At 48.1% G+C, this 12,303-nt stretch overlaps 1 protein-coding gene across 6 annotated transcripts in view; it reads left to right on the top strand.

Annotated features, from left to right (window-relative positions):
* LZTR1 (leucine zipper like transcription regulator 1) overlaps positions 1 to 12,303 on the top strand; it is a 277,535-nt gene that overhangs the window by 238,610 nt on the left and 26,622 nt on the right. For 5 of the 6 annotated variants that reach the window (XM_045017155.1, XM_045017157.1, XM_045017154.1 and 2 more), the window contains one exon: positions 4,702 to 4,782. The exons of the other annotated variant lie outside the window; for it this stretch is intronic. In XM_045017155.1, the coding sequence (XP_044873090.1) occupies positions 4,702 to 4,782 (81 nt within the window). The remainder of the gene's footprint in view (positions 1 to 4,701; positions 4,783 to 12,303) is intronic. 6 annotated transcript variants of the gene reach the window in all.

Here is a 12,303-nt window from a genome sequence, read left to right as displayed (position 1 = left end):
TCATAACCAATCTCATGGAAATTCCCCAGGGCTGATTTTGAAGAAGGTCTCAGCTCTTTAGTTGTCACTGGCCCTGCAACAGCTGCAGACTTCCCCAGTTCATGTTCCTGGTAATCTGTCAACTTTTCCCAAGGCTAGTCAATTAATCCCCATACAAGATTTTTGCTTCACTGGTGCACGGTTTGGCTTTGGAACTTTCTCCTGATTCATCTCTGGAATTCCTGATCAGTGATGCCCAGGATCTCCCTTTGGCTTCATTCAGGCCCCGTTTGAGTGAACCATCACCATCAGCCTTCATGCACCTCTTCAGTTCCAGAGAGCATTCTGTCTTCCATGATATCAGGAGTTCACAGATGTTGCTGTGGCCTTCCCTTCACAAAGCTTTAAGGGCACTACTGGGTGGTACTTGAACTGGTACCAAAGGGTACTAAATCTGCTCCCTGGACACAGAATTTCCTCGCCCAGTAGGAAATCATATTTGTTGGGATCCATGTGTATTGCCAGTTACCAGGCAGCGACAAGACACTAACAGTATACCCTCTGGGATGCTATTGTTCTGGATTTGATTCCTAAAGATCAGAGTAAGGCAGCAAAGGATCTTGCCACTGAAGCAGAAGTATGGCCTGTCATTCCCCCCCATGCAGCCTGTGACACCTCTGCCCCTTGCAACAGAGCCACAGCCACAGAGATATTCATGAATTAAGTCCTCAGACCTTACCCCAGAATCACAAGTGTGAATACAGAATATGAAAGTTAAGGCCATTTTACTGAAAAAATCAACAAAACCTTAGAGGCTTTTGTGGTAAGATGAGGCCCTGAAACATAAACCCTTGTATCAGAGACCTGATATGAGACCTAAGGCTTGAACTAAAGTAATGGTCAAGACTTTGCTAACATAAAGCAAAGCTAAACTATGAGCCAGAGGCAGGCCCTGCTCACAGGAGCTGGCAAGAAGAAGGCTGATGTTGCAAATATACACATACCTAAAAGGTACTAAGCACTAGTAATATAAACATGTGCCTGGATGGTACCAGAACATTCTGGTACTAGCGCATTCCACATAGATAACAAGGAACATGCTGACCCATCCTAAAGACAGGGCAGGAGGGTAACATGAAGGATAGAGTTGTTTTGTTTGAACCAACATGTACAAAGTGAGAGGTGGCACCCTAACACATAGAGGGGTTGCACCTCTGTACGTCAGGAGTGAAGGGTTGTCTTGTCTGGTCTAGGGGTCTGTGGTAAGTCCCGCCACTGACTGAGCTCATCCATTGTCAGGGGGCACATATTCGTAGTATGTCCTGTAGAGTCTGTGGGAAACTATTACTATGCTTCGTTTGACAATAAACCTAGCTGGGTGCCTTTGTACCTTATCGGAGTCTTTGGTCTTTGGAGGTTCTCTCAGGGTCTGCTGTGTCAGCTATCAGCGCAGAGCCGGGACAGCACTCAGAGGGAACATACGCATGCATCCGACTGTTATCAACATTGAACAGAGCAGAGCACCACACCAGTGACATCTGACGACATTGGTGTGGTGCTTGTATCATTGGTCTCCAGACCTCAAGTTTGACACCCCAGTTGGGAGCCACATTCAAGTTTCTTGCACTCTCTTCTCTTCATCTACCACCTCCACATCTTTTAGAGATTTTACAAAGCCAAGTCTGAAATCACATCAGACTGCTGGGTACTGAAGACTACGCATCAAGGTTACTCCATACAGTTCTTCACCGGGCCCCCCTTCACAGATCCTTCTCACAAGAGTTCATTCTGGGAGGAAGTCAACCTACGCTGACCAAATGAGCCACAGAAGAGGCCCCCCAGGAGTTCTGGGTTTCTACTTGAGGTACTCCTTGATCTCCAGGAAGATGGATGGCCTCTGCCTGATACAAGACCTCGGAAGACTGAAGAGACAGATCAGAACCTTCAAAATGAGGATGATCACTATGGCAGTGGTTCTCAACCAAAGGTCCGGGGCCCACTGGGGTGCCACGAACTGGTTTCAGGAGGTCCGTCAAGCAGGCCCAGCATTTGACTTGCTGAGGCCCTAGGCAGAAAGAAAAAGCCCCACTGTATGGGACTGAAGTCTGGGGCCCCAAGCTCTACCATCCAGGGCCCCAAGCCCCACCGCCTGGGGCTGACGCCGAAGCCTGAGCAACTAAGCTTTGTGGGACCTCTTATGCTTTCTACCCCCTAATGCTGGTCCTGGCTTTTATATGCAGAAAAACAATTGTGGCATAGGTGGACCATGGAGTTTTTTTAGCATGTTAGGGGGGCCTCAGAAAGAAAAAGGTTGAGAACCCCTGCTGGTTCGTCATCCCCCTCCCTATTCCAAAGAGACTGAAGGCATATCTACATGAACATTGAGTTCTCAGCAAGCTGGGGTGAAAATCTACCCTGCACTAGTGTGCCACTCACTAAGTATTCATGTGGACCCTGCTGCTGTGCACTGAAAGTTCCCTGGTACACTTTGATCTACCCCACTTTGAAACAAGAGTAGATTAAAGTGCATTAGGGAAATTTTAGTGTGTGTCAGCAGGATCCCTACAGATACTTACTCCATACTAGCATGCCGCACACTATGTTTTCACCCCAGTTTCCTGCAAATTAGTGCTCAGACAAGTCCTGATACATGATTCTTGATTTGAAGGACACCTACTTTCACAGACATAAAACAATCACATAGGAAATGCATGAAGTTTTGCATAGGAGAAAAGTTTTTACAATACAGCACTAAGAGTGTTTACTGACCACCTGATGTGGTGGCAACCCACCCAAGGAAAAGAGGAATATATGTTTTGCCATATCTATACAACTAAACTCTCAAAGCCAGATCATGGCAGGAGCTCTTCTGCTCTTTGGTCCTGACCTGCAAGACTTTGGGGCTCAAAATCAAGTGGGGCATGTTGAATTGTGCACTTGTAAGAGCCTCACTTTTATTGGCATAGTCTGAGACTAACCTGTGGACAAGATGTTGCTGCCAGAGGACAGATTTCACAGTACCAGTCAAACTCTGCAAACCTTGCAGTATCAGCTTTGCCAAATTATCTGGTTCTTTCTGAGTCTCATGGGACTTAAGCAGGAGTTAGGCATCTGGACACCCCTGGTGACGCAGCAGTGTGTCTGCCCACAGACAGTAAGATAGGCATGTAGGGAACTTGCAGGGTTTGCAAGGGGTTGGGCATCACCGTGGTGCTGAAAGAGGGACTTAGGTGCCTAAAATAGGGACTTGGGCACCTAATTCCTTTCATGCATTCAGGCCAAGGCGACTAGACCAACATGAGTGATCTCTGGAAACATCATTGTCTTGCCATCTCTTCTGCACGTAAACATCTGTGCTAAAATACTTTGCTATCAAGGCAGAAAGGGTCACCTTTTCTATTCAACAATGGTCAGGAAGAAGCAGTCTCTCAGGGTCACATTCCTCCTGGATTGGAGCAAGAACTTTATACATTTCTGACAGTACCTCGTACCCTGAGAGCGGGTAAAAACTCTTGTCATTGCTCCAGAGTGTCTCAGAGCGCTGGTATGCCAAGCTGTTGCATCCTCCCTTGAGCTACCATGTCACGTTCCACTATCTCCTGACCTGCTATCTCAGGCTGGAAGAGAATTCTCCATCCAGATCTAGTATCCCTGCATCTGACTGCCGGGTTGACAGATTCTTAACCAATTCTGACCTGTCTTGTTCTGCAAGTGTGAGAAAGATTCTTCAGTCTAGAAAACGTGTGACACACATGTGCTGTGTTCAAAGTGGAAGATATGCTCCACTTGGGCAATGGCTGAAGGATTGTTCTAGAGTGCTCCCCTTCATTCTAGACCATTACCAAAAGGAGACCAGTCTGTTCAATGCATCCCCAAAAGTCCATCAGAATGCAAATTCTGTATGCCAACTCCATCTGCAAGGGTCTAGTGCGGTTGGGGGGTTCTGCTCGCTAATCTCCTGCAAATGGGAATGCACAGAGGACCTGGAAGAAGAAACTGATAACAGTTATTCTTTGAGAGTTATCTTTCTGCATTCACACTTCCTGTCCCCATTCCATTCAGAGTTCTCATCATACTTTGGCACTTTGGTATAGGAGAAGAAGCCAAGGTGATTGGGTACGGGACTTCCTTGTATAGGCTTAGACATTGAACATCAGTGTCAGTAGGTGGTGCTCATGCAGACCCAATTTGGTAGAGGTTCCATCTCAGATCATTGGGGGTGTCAAACCCACAAATGTGAATGCATAGAGGCAACCATAAATAAACTTTTTTTTCCTAAAGATCATGGACCAGATCCTCTGCTGTGGTCCTGCTCATTTTTTGCTGCCCAGGTGGTGCAAAAGAGCCAAAATCCAGCCAACTAAGAATTTCCCTGATAGAGGGAATCCTCAGTTGGTATAAAGTTAGCAGTGCCCCCTCCTACATTGATTGCTCCCAACCCACAGCCTAGGGTATAGCTTTCCCTTTGCCTGCACCAGTGTCATTCTGGCACCTGAGACAATCTGGCTCCATGCATAGCCTGAGTCATCTCCAGATTTCCATAAAAAATATCTTCTGACAAGAACCGCACACAACATCCAAAATCCAGTTCAGAATGGAAAGCTGGTGGCAACCTCAAGTATAGGGAAATGATCTTCTCTGCATAAAATCAGCACCTGTCTGTGAGTTGTACTTTTATCAGAAGAAGAAAGAGAAGAGAGTTTTAACTTTGTTCTTCTCTAGATTTTAGAGGCAGCTGACAAGACACAGGCTCTGGACATGAAGAAGCACTGCCTACATATCATTGTTCACCAATTCACCAAGGTTGGTTGGATCTTCTCTGGGTTTCTGGGAATCTGCTGTCCTCTGTAACTACCATGGCTGAGAGCAGCTTAATCTGGTCCTTCATTTAATTCTTCTTGCTTCACAGGACAGCTTGCTATGCTTATAACTGGACATTGTTACTGACAGGCATAATGGGGACAATACCTGCTTTTCTTTTCTTTTTTTTATCTGAAAGAACAGCTTTTTGGAGACATGAAAATGTACCAAAACAGAGCAGATATTCAGAACTCCCACCATTTTCTTATCCTTTTCTTTCTGAGATATTAGCCATTCTGTGTCACATCAGTGCCGGGTTCTGATATGTATGACAAGATATGTTTAACATGTATTGAATGTACAAGCTTCTCTCTCTCTCTGGCAATCATAAATGTGATGCTCAGTTTTCTGGTGAAGGAAGTACTGCCTATGTGGTAGTGGTAATGGTAATATTACATGATTTCATAAAGTATATAATTATGTTCTGGGCTGGATCTTCTGCAGCCTCCATATTTGTGAAACTTAAATATGGATTATTGTATAAAATAGTGATAAAATGTCAAAAGACTGAAATTCAGATCCCCCTGTTAGTTTGTGTCATATGATATGTGGTCCCTTATTGATGGGAATATTGTTATCCAATTCATTGTCTGTCCAAACAAAGAACCCCAGCCACCCAGAGGCAGAGCAGACCTTGACCTGAAAGGTGAACAGTTTAGAAAGTTATGAGCAAATGAAAAAAGGAGTTAGAATGGAAAACCACACTAATTCTTCTCTACCTTTGATTCTAGTCTTGCACTGACTTCCCTTCTCCACTGAAGATCGTCTCTCTCTTTTTTTTTTTTTTAAGGAGAGACCAGATGCTATTCAGCACAAGCTTCCACTTCTACCCCTCCCCCTCATTTGTTCCCATCCTGTACCATCTCTCCCTACATCCCAGTCTTCAATTCAGCAATATGTCTCCTGCTTTCTTTCTCTAACCCCGCACCCAGCACCTTTGACCTACTCTTTTCTCAAAGGTAGATCTCCCTCACTGACCTCATCCTTCCACCTCCCCCTCAACCACTTTGTCTCCAACATACCATCTCCTTTATTGTTAAAAAACATCCTTGATTCCCTCCTGCACTTCTTCTCCAACTGCTGTCCCATCTCACTCCTTACTTTTGCTGCTGAAGCACGTAGTTTACTTCTTTTGTCTCATCATCTCCATCTTCATTCTTAATCCCCTACAATCTGGCATCTGTACCTCCACTGGATGCCCTCAACAAAGTCACTGATGACCTCTTCCTGGCCAAATCCCAAGACCACTCTGCCTCTCTCATCCTCCTTAGTCTTACACCACCATTAACTCAGTTGATCCAGTCCCTCCTAGTGATTCTCCTTCCTTGGCTTTATAGGGCTTGTTTACATGATAAAGTTTCCTCAGTTTAACTGATGGTATGAATTTCAATAGATTCAGTTAACCTGATATGGACACTATTCAGTTTAAGAGTGTCTTTTTATGCTAATAAACTGAATAGGAACAGGCTTAGGGCATGGCTACACTTGCAATTGTAGAGTGCTGGGAGTTAAACCAGCCTTCAGAGACCGCAGCAGGGAAAATGCTGCTGAGTGTTTACACTCTCAGCTGGAAGCGCACTGGCATGGCCACATTAGTAGTTCTTGCAACGCCACAAAGAGCAGTGCATTGTGATAGCTATCCCAGCATGCAAGTGGCTGCACCATGCTTTTCAAATGTGTGGGGTGGGGTGGAGCGTGACAGGGAGTGTGTTGTGTGTATGTGGAGGGAGAGTGAGTGGGTTTTGGGGGGGCTGAGAGCATGTCAGCATGCTGTCTTGTGAGTTCAGACAGCAGCAGACCTTCCTCCTCCTCCCCCCCCTCTACTCACTCAAAGCAAGCAGCATTCCTCAGTAATGGTTCCTTTGTCCCGGAGCAGATAAGCAGCCAGCTGTCAGAAACAGAGCTTTGAAAGGGCATATCCACATTCCTACAGCGAGTTCAAAACAATGACAAGAGTGGCCACTTGACTTAAGGGAATTATGGGACATTTCTGGAGGTCAATCAGAGCGCAGTAAAGCAACACCTCGTTCACACTGGTACCGCGGTCCTCCAGCGGGAGCGCAGCAAACGTTATTCCACTCGCCGAGGTGGAGTACCAGCAGCGCTGTAGCCGTAGAGTCAGAGTGCTCTACGTGCCTTGCCAGTGTGAACGGGTAGTGAGCTAGTGCGCCCGGGGCTCCTTTATTGTGCTGTAACTCGCAAGTGTAGCCAAGCTCTTAGTTCAGCCAAAATGAGACACTATTAAACTGGAACAAGAGTGTCCACATAGGGGGTTGCACTAATTTAACTTAAACCAATGCAATTTACACATGTAGACAATGCCTTGGACTTGGTGCTCTTCTGGTTCTCATCTTACACCCCCAACCACTTTTTCAGTGGCTACTTTGTGGACTCTGTCTCTCTTTCAGGGTCTGTCAGAGCTACATTCTTGGCCCCTTCCTCTTCTCTTCTTGCTCCCTGTCTCTGTACAACTTCATCTGGTTACACAACTTTAGCAATTGCCTCTCTGGTGAAGATTCACAAATTCATTTCTCCACTCCCAAGCTCTACCCAGTTCATTATTTCTGATTGCCTTCCTGAATTTCCAGGTGTCAGCAAAATCAGCATGACTAAAACTGAGCTCCTTCCCTTTCTCCTGAAACCTTCCTCCCTTTGCTGTCAAGGTTGCTTTCTCTTTTCTCTTTCTATTGCAGTATCTCATCCCTCATATTACTTTGGATTCCTCTTCTCTGTCCCTCCACTCCACCCCAAATTGAAGCTATCACTAAATCCTGCTAGATTGCCTCACAGGCCTAAACCTGCTCATCCCTCTCCATTCTCACCTTGAATTCCACAGGGTTCCATTCTTGCTGTTGTCATCTCTCACCTTAACTTCTGCAACAGCATCCTGTCTGGCCTGCCTGACGCCCACGTCCATCCAAAATGCCTTCCTTGTCTGCCATTCTGATTGCATCAAGCCCCTCCTCATCCTTTGGCTGGCTTTCCTCTCCATTTCTACAGCAAAACCAAGCTCCTTGTCTTCTCGTTAAGGCCTGATTCCCACATATGCCCACAGATCTTTCTGCTCCCCATCGTTACTGTGCTCAAACTGCCTGATTCACTAAATCCTTGGCATCCTTTCCCACTCCCACCTCCCTGGCTTTTCCCAGGTGGCTCCCTACACACACAGGCCCCTCCCTGACCTGCTGTGCAGGACCTCCACCTTCTCCTCCTTCGAGTCCCTCCGTTAAAACAGACTATTTCCAACAAGCCTGCAAACCCTAGTCCTCCCTACAGAGGAGTGGTCACATTTCCTGGGTAAAGAACTCATGGAGCTAACAAGCATGCTATTCTTCAATGCACATTCTTGCTGCTTGTTACCTCACCTCTTCACCCCTTACAGTCTTTATAATAACATCCTGAGAGTTGGCACTACTGATGGAGTAAGGGAGCATAAGGCCCCAGCCCATGCACAGTCATGCAGTACCTACCTAGATTTTGAGTCTGAGCACAGGAGAAAGAGCAGGGGCAGCAGAGATGGCTGGACACAATGGGAGGAGTATGCTGCATCTGCTAATGGGTGATGCACAGCCTGGAGGGGAGTGTGCAGCAATACAGGAGTTCTGAAAGGATTGTGAGTTACCTGGATGTAAGAGTTATTGGCCAGGGAGTATAGCTTAGTGGGAGGGCACTCACTGGTGAGGTGACCCATGCTTTAGTGATTCTTTAATTGTTTATCCAGAGTGGAATAGCTTTATCAGGAGAGACTGAGGAAGGCCCACATCAAACTGTCCCATAGCCCAGTAGTTAGAGCAGGGGTAGGCAACCTATAGCATGCATGCTGAAGACGGCACGCGAGCTGATTTTCAGTGGCACTCACACTGCCCTGGTCCTGGCCACCTGTCCGGGGGGCTCTGCATTTTAATTTAATTTTAAATGAAGATTATTAAATATTTTAAAAACCTTATTTACTTTACATACAACAATAGTTTAGTTATATATTATAGACCAGGGGTCGGCAAGCTATGGCATGCGTGCCAAAGATGACACGCGAGCCAATTTTTAATGGCATGCTGGGGCCTGCCGGGCATGCAAGGAGGGTCCTGCGGAGGCAGTTAGGGAGGGGGGGTCTCTGGAGGGGATGGTCAAGGGACAAGGAGCTGGGGGGGTTGGGAGTTCGGGGGGGCTGTCAGGAGATAGGGGTGTGGAGAGGGGTTGGGCAAGCAGGGAGCAGGGGCGTTGTATGGGTCCAGAGTTCTGGGGGTCCTGTCAGGGGGCGGGGAGTGGTTAGATAGGCATGGGAGTCCAGGGGGTTCTGTCTGGGTGCGGGGGTGTGGATAAGGGTTGGGGCAGGGGGGCAGTCAGAGGACAAGGGGCAGAGAGGCTTAGATAGGGGGTGGGGTCCCAGGAGGGGGTAGTCAGGACAAGGAGCGAGGGGAGTTGGGGGTTCTGGGGGGGCAGTCACCCAGCCCTCTGCCCTGAGCCCTGCACCCCCACACACACCCCAGACCCCTGCCCTGAGCCCTGTACCACCCAGCCCTCTGCTGACTCCTTCACCCCCCCGCATGACCCCAGCCCTGATTCTGGCACCCCCACACATACCCAGCCCCCCTACCCTGACACCTGCACCCCCCTCACATGTGCCTAGCCCTCTGCCCTGACTCTTGCACCCCCCACATCTCCAGTCCCTCCCCCACATCCCATGCACCTTGCACATCCCCATCCCCACCCTGAGCACCAAACGGGAGCTCCTGCACCCCCACTCACATTCCCACCTGCACCCCTCACACCAAATGGGAGCTGCCCAGGTAAGTGCCCCCACACCCCAACCCTGAGCCCCCTCCCTCATTCTAGCTCCTGGCCTGACCCTTCACCCCCAGCCCTGTGCTCGGTCCACTCCCACCCTCAGCTCAGTGCAGAGAGAGGAAGAGAATGGGCCAGAACCAGGGAGAAGGTAGGTACCCATTGTATGTGGGCAGGGCCAGGACCCCAGACTGGCAGCGAGCTGAGCGGGTCCGGCAGCTGGGATCCCAGCTGGCAGGAGCCGGCGGATGGAACCCCTGAGCGCTCAGCCCGCTGCCAGTCTGGGGTCCCTGCTGCTAGCCCCGCACAGCCCGCTGCCAGTCTGGGTTTCTGGCTGCCAGACCCTTCCCAGCTGGAGTCCCGGCCGCAGGCCCCACTTAGCCCACTGCCGGCCTAGATGAACAGAACCCCAGACCAGCAGTGTGCTGAGCGGGCCGGCGGCGTAAGATCAACATTTTAATTTAATTTTAAATGAAGCTTCTTAAACATTTTGAAAACCTTGTTTATTTTACAATACAACACTGGTTTAGTTATATAATATATAGACTTGTAGAGCGAGACCTTCTAAAAAACATTAAAATGTATTACCGGCACGCGAAACCTTAAATTAGAGTGAATAAATGAAGACTCGGCACACCACTCCTGAAAGGTTGCCGACCCCTGTTATAGACTTATAAAAAGAGACCTTCTAAAAACATTCAAATGTATTACTGGCACACGTAATACATTTTAAATCAGAGTGATAAATGAAGACTCAGCACCACTTCCGAAAGGTTGCCGACCCCTGAGTTAGAGCCTGCACCTGAGAGGTGGGAGATCATCGTCTGCATGAAGGAGGAATTGACCCTGTGTTTCCCACATCCCAGATGAGCATGCTAGTCACTGGGCTAAAAGTTACATGGTGGGCCCCTCCTCCTGTGTTTCTTGCAAAAAAAACAGCTTAGGTTCCTGAGTCCAGAAGAATGTTCCTGCCTGTGAATCATTAGCAGAGATAGGCACCTCCCTGCAGTATAGACTTAAGTGCCTAACTTTGTAAGAGGGGCGTGGATTAAAACACACCTTTCTCCTCATGATCTCCCATTGGCTAACTGAAGCAGCTCCTGGATCACCTTGCTGGCTTTTGGATCCTGCTCTTAGGAACCTAGCTCTCCCCATGTCTCATATCGACACCTGAATCCCTGTGGTTGTCTAGGTGCCCAAAAGTTAGGCATGGCAATGCTCCGCATCACAATGCCTAACTCCCAGTTCCACTCAGATACTGCATCTTGCCATTGCCTTAGCCAAACTTTGTCTGAGGGAAGAATTCCGGGAATGCAGGTTTTTCAGCTAGGATAGTATGGGTGCTGTGGTTGATAACACTAGATAGAAAGGCCTGATTTTCAGTACCTAGATGAGCATTAAACATATACGTATTTTTCCATATACAAACAAGCATAAGCTTACACACCCCTCCCCCCATGTTTGACTTGCCTGTGGCTAGGTAAGCATACTTTAGCTACATACCACATGCAAATTGCAGGGCTCGTGTCTCATGTAGGACTCATGACCTGAGGTCAGGTCAGAATTGAAAACCTGCTACCGCTATCCAGCGTTTTTGCCGCCCCAAGTGATGGGAAAAAAAAAAAAGCCGCGATCGGTGGCACTTCATTCTTCGGTGGCAATTCGGCGGCAGGTCCTTCCCTCCAAGAGGGACCGAGGGACCCGCCACTGAATTGCCGCTGAACACCCAGATATGCTGCTGCTTTCCGTTGGCCGCCCCAAGCACCTGGAGCCGGCCCTGACCGCTATTACCATAAGCGGTACAACCTGTACTGGTCAACGCCAAGTGCTGGGCGGTGGTTAATAAACCAAGAAACCTCAGGAAGCACCAACCACTTTGGGCTGATGAGCTCCTGAGGAGAGTAGATGGATGATCTCTTCTGTACTGGCAACTCCTGGAGCATAGCTGATTCCAAATGTATCGACTCCCATCCTTCCTTTGGTTCAAACCAGTGAAGTCAAGAGGGGGATGCTGACACATGGGCAAAGCAACGCCTCCATATCAACTACCCAGGTTATTGTAGCCACATCACTGGAGAGGACACTCCATCCTTGCTGGCAACATGGACACAGCATGGAAGGTAGCAGTTACGGGTTATAAGCTCTCATAGAGGAGGGCGCCATGGGTCATCTTCGACTGTGGGAAGAATCACATTGGTTCCATTGGTCAGCCACCACCTACCACAAACCCAGGCAGCCCCCAGAAAGTTAGGTGCTGACCTACCACGGTGCATGGGGCTAGACCAAAAGTTGAAAGGCAGACGGAAATCTGGTGCCTGGCAAAAATAAGAAACCAAGAACTTTCTGGCTTGGAAGCTGGAATGTCAGGATCGTGTGTCTGGGATTGACAGACAATGACAACCTACAATACACAAGCAGCATACGGAAGTCAGCTTTGCTAGACTGTGAACTGTACAAACTCAGTGTTGACATTGCAGCATTTCAGGAAACAAGACTTGCAGATGCTGGTTCTGTCCAAGAGGCCAATTACACCTTCTTTTGGCAAGGTAAAAGCAGCAAAGAAAATAGTCTTCACAGTGTCAGTTTTGCTGTGAAAAACAAGCGGGTAAAGCTCCTAGAGACACCGATTGGGAAGTCAGAGCATATCATCTCACTTAAACTTCAGAAGACCATCGGCTCTGT

This window comes from Mauremys mutica, chromosome 4, assembly GCF_020497125.1.
Source record: "Mauremys mutica isolate MM-2020 ecotype Southern chromosome 4, ASM2049712v1, whole genome shotgun sequence".
Taxonomy (NCBI): domain Eukaryota; kingdom Metazoa; phylum Chordata; order Testudines; family Geoemydidae; genus Mauremys; species Mauremys mutica.
This window is presented reverse-complemented; position numbering and strand designations above follow the sequence as displayed.